The sequence below is a fragment of the Takifugu rubripes genome, chromosome 14, assembly GCF_901000725.2.
Source record: "Takifugu rubripes chromosome 14, fTakRub1.2, whole genome shotgun sequence".
NCBI classification, from domain to species: domain Eukaryota; kingdom Metazoa; phylum Chordata; class Actinopteri; order Tetraodontiformes; family Tetraodontidae; genus Takifugu; species Takifugu rubripes.
The window spans coordinates 5635105-5652008 of record NC_042298.1 but is presented as its reverse complement, the minus strand read 5'-3'; the positions used below and the strand labels follow the sequence as shown (position 1 = coordinate 5652008).

General features: G+C 42.6%; 4 protein-coding genes across 4 annotated transcripts in view; all 4 read left to right on the top strand.

The window, feature by feature from the left end:
• Positions 1-16904, top strand: part of LOC105418239 (protocadherin beta-16-like) — an 87954-nt gene that overhangs the window by 14867 nt on the left and 56183 nt on the right. The gene's annotated exons all lie outside the window — the stretch shown is intronic.
• On the top strand, positions 824-11611 carry LOC105417336 (protocadherin beta-15-like). The gene is made up of 2 exons (XM_029847745.1): positions 824-1004; positions 9181-11611. Exons 1-2 carry the CDS (start codon positions 994-996, stop codon positions 11594-11596), a joined length of 2427 nt encoding a protein of 808 aa, XP_029703605.1. The 5' UTR covers positions 824-993; the 3' UTR covers positions 11597-11611.
• On the top strand, positions 4269-7299 carry LOC115252463 (protocadherin beta-15-like). The gene has a single exon (XM_029847739.1). It carries the CDS (start codon positions 4556-4558, stop codon positions 7010-7012), a length of 2457 nt encoding a protein of 818 aa, XP_029703599.1. The 5' UTR covers positions 4269-4555; the 3' UTR covers positions 7013-7299.
• On the top strand, positions 13847-16770 carry LOC115252471 (protocadherin gamma-A6-like). The gene has a single exon (XM_029847754.1). It carries the CDS (start codon positions 13875-13877, stop codon positions 15540-15542), a length of 1668 nt encoding a protein of 555 aa, XP_029703614.1. The 5' UTR covers positions 13847-13874; the 3' UTR covers positions 15543-16770.

Genomic DNA, 16904 nt, shown 5'->3' with positions numbered 1-16904 from the left:
GTCTGGTTGCCAAACATGTAGTGTCCATTTACAGACGTCTTCACAGGCTCCCAGCTCCTGCTGACCGTTGCCTGTTTTTGAATAACTAAATCTGTTGACATCAGCAATCTTTTTTAATAGCCAGGCACTTGTTGTCTAGATGATAAACTCAACATGGTATCAGAATTTTGAAAATTTGGAGAATTTCCTGATCAGATGTTAATGAAATTAATGGTATTGACAAATGATCAATTGGAACAAGGAGCCTGTTTACTCCTACAACAGCTCAATTAATCTAATTGGCACCAACTGCTTGTCTGAAGATGAGTGTTTGATGACAAATTCAAGATCAGTACCAATATAACTGAAATACAAAATGAATGGTAATTTTCAAGGATTATTCCTGTGAAGACAAATGATACTTTATTTGTATGTTGTGGAAAATAATCTTAATTTGTGATATTTAACGACCATATCTGCAAAACAATCACATATAATTTCCCTGTAATACCTCATAACATAGTGTTCATTTATTTGACATTTGATTCACAATTCACACCTTTCTGTTGTATAAAAATATATTTCTCCAATACTCTTGTATTGAAACCCTTGATTCCATCAGCTACATGAGCTACATGAGCTACATCAGCTACATCAGCTACATCAGCTACATGAGCTGCCTCAGCCTGCTCGTCTGTCTTCGACCGCTGTCCTTGGTGCTGAAAATGCTCTCGACATTTGAATCACACCCGGGGGTCTACCCAACTCAGTGAGACTCTGCGCTTCTATAAAATACCAGAAAAAGCTATTCTTGACGCTTCAGTGTTTCCGACTGTAGTTGCAGTAATGAAAACAGACTCGTGGGGTCGCCATTTACTTGCAGATATGAGAAGATGTTTCTCCACCCACAGTAAAGGCAGCTTTGTCATTGTTCCACCAGCGGAGGACTGCATTTTTCAGCTGTGGTGATCATCTACAATTCTTATTACGACGGGTTTTTTTTCCAAAGAAATAATGGAAAGCAGGAGAAAATTACTTCTCGACCTTTTCTTCTGTTTTGCCGTCTTGGTGCGCAACAGCAGCGCGGACCTGAGCTATTCTGTCCCGGAGGAGATGAGGCCCGGATCTATTGTTGGGAATATCGCCAAGGATCTCGGACTGGAAGCAGGGAAATTGTTCATTCGTAAAGCTCGTATCGATACTGAGGATCAGCACTACTGTGATATTGACCTAAAGACGGGGAATTTCGTCATCAGGGAGAGGATTGACAGAGAGGAGCTGTGCGGGGAAAAGGCTTCGTGTGTGCTTAAATCTGAATTGGTTCTGGAGAGCCCGTTAGAGGTGCACCGCATTTCACTGCTCATACAGGATGTAAACGACAATTCACCCGTTTTCCCAAAGGATGTAATAAAACTGGAAATAAGAGAATCGGCAGATAAAGGAGCTCGTTATCGCGTTAATGATGCACATGACGCTGATATTGGACACAACGTTGTCAAAGATTATATTTTAGAAAAGAATAACCATTTTGTGTTGTCTGTTCGGGATGATGTGGAGGGTTCGAAGAGCGTCGAGTTAGTTTTGGACAAAGAACTGGATCGTGAAAAGGAGCAGAATGTAAATCTCGTGATGGTTGCTGTTGACGGTGGAAACCCACAAAGATCCGGAACCGCAACAATACAGATAACTGTACTAGATGCTAATGATAACGCCCCGGTCTTCGAGCAGGCCGTTTATAAAGCTGATCTACCGGAAAACGCAGCGCTTGGTACCGTCGTCCTCACAGTCAGCGCTTCTGATGCAGACGAGGGTGTCAATGGAGAAGTGACCTATGAGTTCAGTCGCATTTCAGACAAGGCTAAAAAGGTTTTTACACTCAACAGCAAAACGGGAGAGATTAAAGTCTCGGGACCACTTGATTTTGAGAGCAATCCTAATTATGAAATGCGCATTGATGCTAAAGACGGTTTCGGACTTTCATCCGACTGCAAATTAATGATTAAAATCACAGACGTAAATGACAACGCGCCAGTAATACACGTTAAATCACTGACCGATCCAGTACCTGAGGACGTGTCCCCTGGTTCAGAGGTGGGCATCATCAACGTTCAGGACAGAGACTCAGAAAATAACAGACAGGTCCGCTGCTCCATTCAGCAAAACGTCCCTTTTAAGCTGGTTCCTTCTATTAAAAACTATTATTCTCTGGTGACCACAGGACAACTGGACCGTGAACTAGTGTCTGATTACAACATTACAATCAGTGCCACTGACGAGGGCTCTCCACCTCTGTCCTCCTCTAAAACGCTTCACTTGTCTGTAGCAGACATCAACGACAACCCCCCTGTGTTTGAGGAAGAGTCCTACAGCGCATATGTGAGTGAAAATAACAGAGCCGGGTCCACTTTGTGTTCCGTTAGTGCTGGAGACCCCGACTGGAGACAAAACGGAACAGTGATTTATTCTCTGTTAGCCGCTGAGGTGAACGGTGCTCCGGTGTCCTCTTATGTGTCTGTTAATGGAGACACGGGGCTGATCCACGCTGTCAGGGCCTTTGATTATGAACAGCTGAGGAGCTTTAAAGTGCACGTGATGGCCAGAGACAACGGTTCTCCTCCTCTCAGCAGTAACGTGACCGTCAGTGTGTTCATATCAGACGTTAATGACAACTCTCCTCAAATACTGTATCCAGCCCCGGAGGGCAACTCCTTCATGACCGAGCTGGTCCCCAAAGCTGCACACGGAGGCTCTCTGGTGTCCAAAGTGATCGCTGTGGACGCCGACTCTGGACAGAACGCCTGGCTGTCCTACCATATAGTCAAATCCAGCGATCCGGGACTCTTCTCTATCGGTGTCCACAGTGGAGAGATCAGGACGCAGCGGGACATTTCTGAGTCTGACAGCATGAAACAGAACCTGATTGTGGCAGTGAAAGATAACGGACAGCCCTCTCTCTCTGCCACCTGCTCCATGTATTTACTCATTTCTGATAACTTGGCTGAGGTGCCAGAGCTGAAGGACATTTCTTATGATGAGAAGAATTCCAAACTGACCTCTTATCTGATCATCGCGCTGGTGTCTGTGTCCACCTTCTTCCTGACCTTCATCATCATCATCCTGGGTGTGAGGTTCTGTCGCAGGAGAAAGCCCAGAATGTTGTTTGACGGAGCAGTAACCATCCCCGGCGCTTATCTCCCTCCTAATTACGCCGATGTTGACGGCACAGGAACTTTACGCAGCGCTTACAATTATGACGCCTACCTGACAACAGGGTCTAGAACCAGTGACTTTAAGTTTGTGACATCTTACAATGACAACACACTTCCTGCTGAGCAGACTCTGAGGAAAAGCCCCACTGACTTTGCTGATGTCTTTGGAGAATCTGACAGTTCACCTGAGGTAGGAAACATTTAAGAGGTCCTTGTGATTCAAAGTATCTTTTGCTTTTTTCTGTTGCCATCTAGAGACATTCTTTATCGCAGTGATATCAATTATTTTCCTTTACATATTGATTTTTATCAAGAAATAAGGTCTTGTTAACCAACTTTAGTCCTTGTTTTCACCCCAACGTCGTTCTTATGGTGGAAAAAATTGCATAATGTTTTTTTTCCCATGATGACATCATAATAATTAGTGACTGGAATTGACCAAAGTTTGCTGAGGGGTCTTTCAATGTTTCTTTAGAAATAGGGGATCCTGGGTGAGCAGCTGCTGGAAGATTCTCTTTTTTCCGGTCTTTCTTTCTTTACTTCTTTCCTTCTTTCTTTCGAGTAAAAATTCTTTGACACAGAAAAATCAGGGCATGAGAATATGTGCACATTTTAAATGGATTTAACCAATACATACATTAGTTTCTAAGTTGGCAGAGTCATGTGTGTTTTCTATCTGCTATATATTGGCAAAAACGTCTTTATTGTCTCAAGATTATTGTTTAAGCAGCCCCCCATAATTTATATAAATATGAAGAGAGTTTGTGTGTTCTCTGTTTTGAGGTTAAGTAGCAGTCTTTTTCACTTTTATCTGGAAATCATATTTATGAGAGGTGAAGATTATTTTGCAGAAAAACAGGAAAAAAAGTTTTATTTTCTTTTGGCATTGTTGATTCTAGCGTGGATTAAGACTTTGAAAGTAATTTAGGATTCTTCTGTGATATAATTTGAGTCCATTATTTTCCAACAGGATAAGATATTGTTTTATTGACCATATAATGATGGAATGATTTGGCATTCATTTATTTGTACACAGCAACATTATAAAACGAGGAATATAATATATTGTGCAATTGATGTGGTGTATTTATCATGACAATATTGGTCATTTTAACAATCCTTAAAACTGTTCAAACGCAAGGAAAGAAAAATGCGCCACGTTCTTGTTATGCCTCTATTAATACTCATGGTGTCAGTGTGGACCAGCAGACCAGAAGACTCGGTCTCTCTCCACCCTTGACTCCCATCAAACCTCAAAACAGAATATGCTCTTGTGCTGCAGCTGGGAAACGCGTCGCCACTGATAGTACAGAGATTATTACCGATACAGAAGATATTGAACAAATATTATGGTTTGACTTGGTTGGATGTTTTTTTTTTTGTTTACTTTCGTCCCCATAACGATGGATTTCCACGGATCTGCGCTGCGCCGCGTCCTTGCTTTTATTTTCCTTGTTCTCTCGCCCGTCAATGGAGACGTGAGCTACTCTGTACCCGAGGAGATGAAACGTGGATCGGCAATCGGGAATATCGCGAAGGATCTGGGACTTGATCTGGGCAGACTGTCCGCTCGGAAGGCCCGCATCGATACTGAGGATAACAGTGTAAAATACTGCGGTTTAAATCTGAATACCGGAGAGCTGATCGTACAAGAGAGGATCGACCGAGAAGCTCTTTGTGAGAAGAGGGCGTCGTGCGTCCTTAAGCAGGAACTGGTGCTGGAAAATCCTTTAGAGCTGCATCGGATCAGTATCCATGTTCAGGACATAAACGATAATTCACCGCAGTTTAAAGAGGAGTCAATTAAACTGGAAATCAGGGAATCGGCTGACAAAGGTGCTCGTTTTCTCTTGGATGAAGCGCACGACGCAGATATCGGACAAAATACTGTTCAAGGCTACACACTTCAACAGAATGACCACTTTAAATTAAATGTAAAAACTAAAACTAGTAATCAAAAATATTGTGAATTATTATTAGACAAAGAATTAGACAGAGAGGACCAAAAAGAAATGATGATGTTACTAACAGCCTTAGACGGAGGCTCTCCTCAGAGATCAGGTACTGTAGTCATACACGTCACTGTGCTGGATGCTAATGATAACGCCCCAGTGTTCAGTCAGGCCGTTTATAAAGCCAGTCTGCCTGAAAACTCTCCTCTAGACACTGTAGTGATGCAGGTTAGTGCCACTGATGCAGATGAAGGAGTGAATAGGGAAATTACCTATGGATTTAATCTTCTTTCAGAAGAAAGACAACCATTTTCATTAAATCTTAGAACAGGAGAGGTTAGATTAGCCTCATCCATTGACTATGAAAGAAAGGCAACATATGAAATGCAAATAAGTGCGAAAGATGGTTTGGGACTGGGGTCTTATGCTACTTTGATTATTGAGATTACTGATGTAAATGATAATGCTCCAGTTATTCAGCTGAAATCTCTGACCAATCCAGTACCTGAGGACGTGTCCCCTGGTTCAGAGGTGGGCATCATCAACGTTCAGGACAGAGACTCAGAAAACAACAGACAGGTCCGCTGCTCCATTCAGCAAAACGTCCCTTTTAAGCTGGTTCCTTCTATTAAAAACTATTATTCTCTGGTGACCACAGGACAACTGGACCGTGAACTAGTGTCTGATTACAACATTACAATCAGTGCCACTGACGAGGGCTCTCCACCTCTGTCCTCCTCTAAAACACTTCACTTGTCTGTAGCAGACATCAACGACAACCCCCCTGTGTTTGAGAAAGAGTCCTACAGCGCATATGTGAGTGAAAATAACAGAGCCGGGTCCACTTTGTGTTCCGTTAGTGCTGGAGACCCCGACTGGAGACAAAACGGAACAGTGATTTATTCTCTGTTAGCCGCTGAGGTGAACGGTGCTCCGGTGTCCTCTTATGTGTCTGTTAATGGAGACACGGGGCTGATCCACGCTGTCAGGTCCTTTGATTATGAACAGCTGAGGAGCTTTAAAGTGCACGTGATGGCCAGAGACAACGGTTCTCCTCCTCTCAGCAGTAACGTGACCGTCAGTGTGTTCATATCAGACGTTAATGACAACTCTCCTCAAATACTGTATCCAGCCCCGGAGGGCAACTCCTTCATGACCGAGCTGGTCCCCAAAGCTGCACACGGAGGCTCTCTGGTGTCCAAAGTGATCGCTGTGGACGCCGACTCTGGACAGAACGCCTGGCTGTCCTACCATATAGTCAAATCCAGCGATCCGGGACTCTTCTCTATCGGTGTCCACAGTGGAGAGATCAGGACGCAGCGGGACATTTCTGAGTCTGACAGCATGAAACAGAACCTGATTGTGGCAGTGAAAGATAACGGACAGCCCTCTCTCTCTGCCACCTGCTCCATGTATTTACTCATTTCTGATAACTTGGCTGAGGTGCCAGAGCTGAAGGACATTTCTTATGATGAGAAGAATTCCAAACTGACCTCTTATCTGATCATCGCGCTGGTGTCTGTGTCCACCTTCTTCCTGACCTTCATCATCATCATCCTGGGTGTGAGGTTCTGTCACAGGAGAAAGCCCAGAATGTTGTTTGACGGAGCAGTAACCATCCCCGGCGCTTATCTCCCTCCTAATTACGCTGATGTTGACGGCACGGGAACTTTACGCAGCGCTTACAATTATGACGCCTACCTGACAACAGGGTCTAGAACCAGTGACTTTAAGTTTGTGACATCTTACAATGACAACACACTTCCTGCTGAGCAGACTCTGAGGAAAAGCCCCACTGACTTTGCTGATGTGTTTGGTCAGCTGGAGGAGTCTCCAGAGGTAGGCCACCAGCTCCATTTCATGTTTGATTAGAACTGATGTGTTATTAAGGACAATGTGCCTCAGCAGTTGTCTCTGTCTAATAACAAAGTTATATTTTCATTTATATAATTAAGTGAAAATCTTTTTATGAACTTTTTGAGAGATGCATTGAATTCACAAATCATAATTTAGCTAGATGTATTTCAGTTTCACTCATATTTGTGTATTTTGTGTGTGTGTGTGAGAGGTGTCGAGAAGATTTTTGCAACTTTGTTTTAAACTCTTGTTCCTCAAAATATTCAGCCCTTGTTTGTGCAATTTGTAAATGAATATTTTCAGTCTTATCAAAAGGAAGGTCACCTCAAAGCAGAAAGATAGCTTTTCTCATACGTTCCCAACAAAATTCCTGCTTCCTCTGTGGAGAAACGATTTTCTTGTTGCATAAAAGTGTTATTTGTCATTTATGTGGGTGTCAATCAGTTTGTCATTATTCTCTTTGAGACGGTCCTCTCAGTGATGGGATTTAGTTTGGTTTGCATCAATGCTGAGCTGTTCAGTGACCTGTTTCCAGGTGATTTCTGATTAGAAATGCTTGTCAAGGCAGCGGGTGTTCCCTGGGCTGTGTGGGATTGTGGCATTTGTCCAAACCTTGTGAAGATGTAGCTCTCAGTTCTTCATTCAGTTCAGTTCTCAGTTCTTCGTTCCTCATTTTCCTGTTTTTTACTGATCTGAGATCAGTACATTTTGGAAATATGGAGTGGCAGGTGGCTTTGACCAGCTCAGCTCTGCTCTTTTCGTAGCAACTGCCAGTAAAATCCTCCTTCTCTACCTCCCCCAATTTGGTGGAATAAGGGAGAGGACATTAGAATAGTGATCTGTGCAGCACTAAGGTGGCCAAATCTATCACACGTGAGCCACTGAGAAGTTCTTAATGAGGTGGAGGAAGCAGCAATGACCAATTCTCTGTGAACTTTGTGATCTAATGCCTGTGAACCAGACCCAGTCAACACTAATCATCTTCTTCAGCTGAATTTTAGATTTCTTGGAGTCACTTTAAGACAGCCTGATTGAAGAACATGTCTCATGAATTGTCAGTAATTTAAATATGAGATGATTTTGTTGTGAATTAAAAGTTTCAGGCCCGACAAAAGTCATCAACTTTTAACAAGATGAGTAAACTAAAGGAAGCAGAACTCAATAAGTTGAGTGAGATACTGCAAACCATTACTTCAAATATTTTAAAATAATGGCTTTCATATATGTAAGAAAAGGAGAAACAATGTTCTCTCTGAATGTTTTAAATTACATACACCAAGTTATGATGTCCAGGAAAGATCAGTTTAATTTTGACTCGGCAAATGGAGAAAATTATGAGGTATCCTTTCTGTGATGGAGTGTTTGATGACGATGATTTTAATGATAATTAAATATTTTCCATTTAAAATAATTAACAAGGTTTATGGATGAATCAATTGATCAATTATCATTTTTTACATAAAGAAAGTCATTTTTATTCAAGGTAAACCTAACCTGCCATGTCTGCAACATGAAGAAATATAATTTCATACTTAATAAGATTTGTGTACCATGAAATCACTCTTCATCTTCCTGTAATACTTGACTACATTTATCCAATACTCTTGTATTGAAACCCTTGATTCCATGAGCTACATGAGCTACATCAGCTACATGAGCTACATGAGCTACATCAGCTATATGAGCGACATCAGGTACATGAGCTACATGAGCTACATGAGCTACATGAGCTGCATGAGCTACATGAGCTACATCAGCTACATCAGCTATATGAGCGACATCAGCTACATGAGCTACATGAGCTACATGAGCTACATGAGCTACATGAGCTACATGAGCTGCCTCAGCCTGCTCGTCTGTCTTCGACCGCTGTCCTTGGTGCTGAAAATGCTCTCGACATTTGAATCACACCCGGGGGTCTACCCAACTCAGTGAGACTCTGCGCTTCTTTAAAATACCAGAAAAAGCTCTTCTTGACGCTTCAGTGTTGCCGACTGTAGTTGCAGTATTGAAAACAGACTCGTGGGGTCGCCATTTACTTGCAGATATGAGAAGATGTTTCTCCACCCACAGTAAAGGCAGCTTTGTCATTGTTCCACCAGCGGAGGACTGCATTTTTCAGCTGTGGTGATCATCTACGAATTACGTTACGACGTTTATTCTAAAGAAATAATGGAAATCAGGAGAAAATTACTTCTCGACCTTTTCCTCTGTTTTGCCGTCTTGGTGCGCAACAGCAGCGCGGACCTGAGCTATTCTGTCCCGGAGGAGATGAGGCCCGGATCTATTGTTGGGAATATCGCCAAGGATCTCGGACTGGAAGCAGGGAAATTGTTCATTCGTAATGCTCGTATCGATACTGAGGATCAGCACTACTGTGATATTGACCTAAAGACGGGGAATTTCGTCATCCGGGAGAGGATTGACAGAGAGGAGCTGTGCGGGGAAAAGGCTTCGTGTGTGCTTAAATCTGAATTGGTTCTGGAGAGCCCGTTAGAGGTGCACCGCATTTCACTGCTCATACAGGATGTAAACGACAATTCACCCGTTTTCCCAAAGGATGTAATAAAACTGGAAATAAGAGAATCGGCCTTTAAAGGAGCTCGTTATCGCGTTAATGATGCACATGACGCTGATATTGGACACAACGTTGTCAAAGATTATATTTTAGAAAAGAATAACCATTTTGTGTTGTCTGTTCGGGATGATGTGGAGGGTTCGAAGAGCGTCGAGTTAGTTTTGGACAAAGAACTGGATCGTGAAAAGGAGCAGAATGTAAATCTTGTGATGGTTGCTGTTGACGGTGGAAACCCACAACGATCCGGAACCGCAACAATACAGATAACTGTACTAGATGCTAATGATAACGCCCCGGTCTTCGAGCAGGCCGTTTATAAAGCTAATCTACCAGAAAACGCAGCGCTTGGTACCGTCGTCCTCACAGTCAGCGCTTCTGATGCAGACGAGGGTGTCAATGGAGAAGTGACCTATGAGTTCAGTCGCATTTCAGACAAGGCTAAAAAGGTTTTTACACTCAACAGCAAAACGGGAGAGATCAAAGTCTCGGGACCACTTGATTTTGAGAGTAATCCTAATTATGAAATGCGCATTGATGCTAAAGACGGTTTCGGACTTTCATCCGATTGCAAATTAATGATTAAAATCACAGACATAAACGACAACGCGCCAGTAATATACGTTAAATCACTGACCGATCCAGTACCTGAGGACGTGTCCCCTGGTTCAGAGGTGGGCATCATCAACGTTCAGGACAGAGACTCAGAAAATAACAGACAGGTCCGCTGCTCCATTCAGCAAAACGTCCCTTTTAAGCTGGTTCCTTCCATTAAAAACTATTATTCTCTGGTGACCACAGGACAACTGGACCGTGAACTAGTGTCTGATTACAACATTACAATCAGTGCCACTGACGAGGGCTCTCCACCTCTGTCCTCCTCTAAAACGCTTCACTTGTCTGTAGCAGACATCAATGACAACCCCCCTGTGTTTGAGGAAGAGTCCTACAGCGCATATGTGAGTGAAAATAACAGAGCCGGGTCCATTTTGTGTTCCGTTAGTGCTGGAGACCCCGACTGGAGACAAAACGGAACAGTGATTTATTCTCTGTTAGCCGCTGAGGTGAACGGTGCTCCGGTGTCCTCTTATGTGTCTGTTAATGGAGACACGGGGCTGATCCACGCTGTCAGGTCCTTTGATTATGAACAGCTGAGGAGCTTTAAAGTGCACGTGATGGCCAGAGACAACGGTTCTCCTCCTCTCAGCAGTAACGTGACCGTCAGCGTGTTCATATCAGACGTTAATGACAACTCTCCTCAAATACTGTATCCAGCCCCGGAGGGCAACTCCTTCATGACCGAGCTGGTCCCCAAAGCTGCACACGGAGGCTCTCTGGTGTCCAAAGTGATCGCTGTGGACGCCGATTCTGGACAGAACGCCTGGCTGTCCTACCATATAGTCAAATCCAGCGATCCGGGACTCTTCTCTATCGGTGTCCACAGTGGAGAGATCAGGACGCAGCGGGACATTTCTGAGTCTGACAGCATGAAACAGAACCTGATTGTGGCAGTGAAAGATAACGGACAGCCCTCTCTCTCTGCCACCTGCTCCATGTATTTACTCATTTCTGATAACTTGGCTGAGGTGCCAGAGCTGAAGGACATTTCTTATGATGAGAAGAATTCCAAACTGACCTCTTATCTGATCATCGCGCTGGTGTCTGTGTCCACCTTCTTCCTGACCTTCATCATCATCATCCTGGGTGTGAGGTTCTGTCGCAGGAGAAAGCCCAGAATGTTGTTTGACGGAGCAGTAACCATCCCCGGCGCTTATCTCCCTCCTAATTACGCCGATGTTGACGGCACAGGAACTTTACGCAGCGCTTACAATTATGACGCCTACCTGACAACAGGGTCTAGAACCAGTGACTTTAAGTTTGTGACATCTTACAATGACAACACACTTCCTGCTGAGCAGACTCTGAGGAAAAGCCCCACTGACTTTGCTGATGTGTTTGGAGAATCTGACAGTTCACCTGAGGTAGGACAATATTTCCATGTCCATGACACTAATTATATTTAAATTTTTATAACCATTTTTTTCTTGTAATTCCTCTAAATGTCATTGTCAATATTACCGTAATTAATTATATTTAGTTCAGTGGTATTACCTGTGGCTTAGAAGTTGTTTTTATTAATCTAGTGTTGTGTTTTCTTTTTTCTTTTTCTTTTTGAGGGTGGGGGGGGCATCTTTAGAAAACTGAATATATCAATATTAATTTTACATATTCTTAGGTTGCACTTTTGTCACATTTTTTTTATTATCCCTTCCATAATGGAAGTTCCAATTATCTTCTTTTGAATTATTATTTCAATCATTCTTCCCACTTTACTTTGTTTTTTTTTTACAAATACATTTAAATTTCAACAATCATTGCTGGAGTATTTCAACAACATCTTCTCAAGTTCAACCATGATTCCTCAATTTCTTCATTGTTTTACTGCCCACATTGACTTAAATGGTTATCGGTTATTGGATGAGTTTAATGTTGTGTATCATAGTTGTGATGGACACCTGGTCTCTCTATTCTCATACTTCACATCCAATTACTTTCAGTATTTAACACATCTCAACTCTTATAATTAATTATTTGTATTTCACCAACCAAACTTTAATTTTCAATCATATACAACCAACACAACGTCATGTTTTAACGTGTTTCCCTGATTGTTACAGTGTATGCTTGTAGTAAACCATGATGTAGTCAGGTTGTCCTGTAGATGTGGCCCTGTCGACGTGTTTTGCTTTTCCGGCCTCTTTTCAGTCGATTTGCGTCTGGTTGGTTGCACCTTTGTTCTTGGTGCTAATTCTACAGGTCTGCTTTATATCGTTTCAGACATTAGATTTGTACACTTCTGAGTGTGTCGTATTGCTTCGAGTTTCATTCTTTCAGTCTCTGATGTAAGACTGTGGATTTTTTTCAAGATAAATGTGTTCAAAATCATTAACATGGCGAAGTTATACAATTCGTTTTCCTTTTTAAAACAGGAATATATTGTATTCATATATTTTATGTTCCTTTATTAAGAATCCACTCATTTATTTTGTTTTTCATACAAGCAGTGATTTTAAAGCAGTCAAGATTATGTATCTCTCCTTACCTCACTTGGGCTGCGTCACATGCATCGTTTTGCTCTGCATGTTTTCAATTACGTTTTGATTTATTTTTTTAAATATTTATATCGACTTTAGAGCTGGATAAAGCTCGGCATATCCATTCTCTGTAGCCTATGTTACATTATATTAACATGGAATTGTAAAATACATTATTGTCACTTATAAAAAACAAAACAATAATGTCACGAAAGGCTTCGACTCCATATTGCAATAATACATTTTGACTCAGGAGGTCACTATCGGCCAAATAAGGGGTGAAGCCTTGAGTCTGTTCTGCACACCACCCATCGCTGACATCCACCATTCTTTTATTACCTTCAACGTCGAACATCGGAACAAAAGCTCAGACGGCGGTTCTTTATCGGGTCAATAACAGCTCCGTCGGAGTTTTAACAATATTTTTGTGTGGAAATTCTCTGTTCGAAAGATGGAGAAGGGATTCGTCATTCGGAGCTGCGCCTTTATCTTTTTCTTTGCGGTGCTGCAATGTGGCCACGGAGACCTGAGCTATTCGGTGCAGGAAGAGCTCAAGCGCGGATCTGTCATTGGAAATATCGCCAAGGATCTCGGACTGGGGGTAGGGCAACTGTCTGCTCGCAAAGCGCGTGTTGAGGTGGAGGGCAGCAAAAAGCGCTTTTGTGAGATTAATCAACGCAGCGGAGAATTAATTGTTGCCGAAAGAATAGACAGAGAGGAGCACTGTGGGGACAAGACTTCGTGTGTTCTCAGATTTGATCTGCTCTTAGAGAATCCTTTGGAGCTCCATCGATTGTCTCTGCAGGTGCAGGACGTGAACGACAATGCACCTAATTTCCCGAAAGATACTGTAAAACTGGAAATCACCGAGTCTGCTGATAAAGGAGCGAAGTATCGCATAAATGCAGCGCACGATGCGGACATTGGCATAAACTCCGTTCAAAGCTATTTCCTGGAACAAAATCCTCACTTTGTTTTCAGCATCCAGTCCACAAACACCGGCAGCAAATATGGCGAACTGCTTTTGGAGAAGGAGTTAGACCGAGAAGAGCAGAAAGACATGAAATTAAAGCTGACAGCTTTAGATGGAGGCTCTCCTCAGAGATCAGGTACTGTAGTCATACACGTCACTGTGCTGGATGCTAATGATAACGCCCCAGTGTTCAGTCAGGCTCTGTACTCAGCCACGCTGCCAGAAAACTCATCCATGAACACTCCTGTTATTACAGTGAGCGCCACAGATGCAGATGAAGGCATCAATGGAGAGGTGACCTATGAATTTAGCAGAATATCTGAGAAATCACGAAACATGTTTTCCCTGAACCAACATACTGGAGAAATTACTGTCACGGGAAACATAGATTATGAAGATGGACAAAAATATGAAGTTTTTGTGGAAGCAAAAGATGGTTATGGACTCTCTTCAGAGACAAAGGTCATTATTGACATTACCGATGTAAATGACAATGCCCCAGTCATTTATGTTAAATCACTTAAAGATCCAGTAGCTGAGGACGTGTCCCCTGGTTCAGAGGTGGGCATCATCAACGTTCAGGACAGAGACTCAGAAAATAACAGACAGGTCCGCTGCTCCATTCAGCAAAACGTCCCTTTTAAGCTGGTTCCTTCTATTAAAAACTATTATTCTCTGGTGACCACAGGACAACTGGACCGTGAACTAGTGTCTGATTACAACATTACAATCAGTGCCACTGACGAGGGCTCTCCACCTCTGTCCTCCTCTAAAACGCTTCACTTGTCTGTAGCAGACATCAACGACAACCCCCCTGTGTTTGAGGAAGAGTCCTACAGCGCATATGTGAGTGAAAATAACAGAGCCGGGTCCACTTTGTGTTCCGTTAGTGCTGGAGACCCCGACTGGAGACAAAACGGAACAGTGATTTATTCTCTGTTAGCCGCTGAGGTGAACGGTGCTCCGGTGTCCTCTTATGTGTCTGTTAATGGAGACACGGGGCTGATCCACGCTGTCAGGTCCTTTGATTATGAACAGCTGAGGAGCTTTAAAGTGCACGTGATGGCCAGAGACAACGGTTCTCCTCCTCTCAGCAGTAACGTGACCGTCAGTGTGTTCATATCAGACGTTAATGACAACTCTCCTCAAATACTGTATCCAGCCCCGGAGGGCAACTCCTTCATGACCGAGCTGGTCCCCAAAGCTGCACACGGAGGCTCTCTGGTGTCCAAAGTGATCGCTGTGGACGCCGACTCTGGACAGAACGCCTGGCTGTCCTACCATATAGTCAAATCCAGCGATCCGGGACTCTTCTCTATCGGTGTCCACAGTGGAGAGATCAGGACGCAGCGGGACATTTCTGAGTCTGACAGCATGAAACAGAACCTGATTGTGGCAGTGAAAGATAACGGACAGCCCTCTCTCTCTGCCACCTGCTCCATGTATTTACTCATTTCTGATAACTTGGCTGAGGTGCCAGAGCTGAAGGACATTTCTTATGATGAGAAGAATTCCAAACTGACCTCTTATCTGATCATCGCGCTGGTGTCTGTGTCCACCTTCTTCCTGACCTTCATCATCATCATCCTGGGTGTGAGGTTCTGTCGCAGGAGAAAGCCCAGAATGTTGTTTGACGGAGCAGTAACCATCCCCGGCGCTTATCTCCCTCCTAATTACGCTGATGTTGACGGCACGGGAACTTTACGCAGCGCTTACAATTATGACGCCTACCTGACAACAGGGTCTAGAACCAGTGACTTTAAGTTTGTGACATCTTACAATGACAACACACTTCCTGCTGAGCAGACTCTGAGGAAAAGCCCCACTGACTTTGCTGATGTGTTTGGTCAGCTGGAGGAGTCTCCAGAGGTAGGCCACCTGCTCCATTTCATGTTTGATTAGTGATGTGTTTTGACAGGGCGATGTGCATCAGCAGTTATCTTTGTTTGTCCATTCACAAATACTTTTCCGTTTAATTTATGGAGTATTTAATTTTTTTAGTCTCACTAATGTCTCAAAACTTCAGGTAGTTGTATTTTTTTGACACATGCATGTTTTGTTGTTGTTGTTGCAGTTTTGCAAAGAAATACTTGCTCTAAATATTTTCTCTTTTTACTTACATTCTTTTAAATAGATGTTTAGCCTGACCAGGTAGCAGGTAGCTCATTTCATAGCTGTTGTTATTTTTTTTTCTACACTGCGATCATACTTCTTGTTTACTCTCAAGTAAAGTTTGTTGAGTTTTGAAAATGCTGTTAGCCAAAGAGGCAGGTCTGTGTTAAAGTGAATGTGTTTATTGGGGCAGTTCTCCAATATAAGTTTGTGCAGGTTTATAATTAAAAACAATGGAGAAGTTCAAACCATCAATATGCTGAACAGGGAATAAGCAGAGCACAGATGTAACTTTGGTGTGGTGCCCTGTGTGTGATCAACAGTTTATAAATATATATACAGCTGGTAGCTGTGCTTTATCTTGCTTATAGTCACGTTGAAACAGGCTTACTGAGCAATGTGTACAACAAATTTTTGCCATCTAAATGTGAGAAACTTTCCTTGAGTATCTGAAAACACATCTGACATTTGCAATGTTCATCAAGTGAAGGAAGTAGGACTGGTTAAGCTTTGTGAAGTGCTGGTAGACGGTAATCCCATGATTCTGAAACATGGATATAACGTGTCTGAAATAGGGAATTAATTTCTCATAAACACAGTCTATAACATAAACAAAGGTATGATCAACAATGACCATAACAATTTTTCCATTTCTAGGTGGAGTAAATTATTGAAATACCTTCAATTTGTTAAGAGATGTGTCATGGAAGATTTTGTCCAAAAAGCACTCTCGATAAGTTTTGAAATGAAAATCCACAAAAGTCTGATCGGGAAGTAAGTTTATATTGTGCAATATGGAGACATCAAACTCCAGGACAGGTGTACGTCAGAAAAGTACCTCTCTGAACAGGAAAATTCAAACAGCACAGATCCTACATGAGTCTTCCTAAAAAGGTAACATTTGCAGCCTGATATGGGAACTATTCCTGTCTGGTTGCCAAACATGTAGTGTCCATTTACAGACGTCTTCACAGGCTCCCAGCTCCTGCTGACCGTTGCCTGTTTTTGAATAACTAAATCTGTTGACATCAATAATCTGTTATAACAGCCAGGCACTTGTTGTCTGGATGATAAACTCAACATGATACCAGAATTTTGAAAATTAGGAGAAATTCCTGATCAGATGTTAATGAAATTAAGGTATTGACAAAG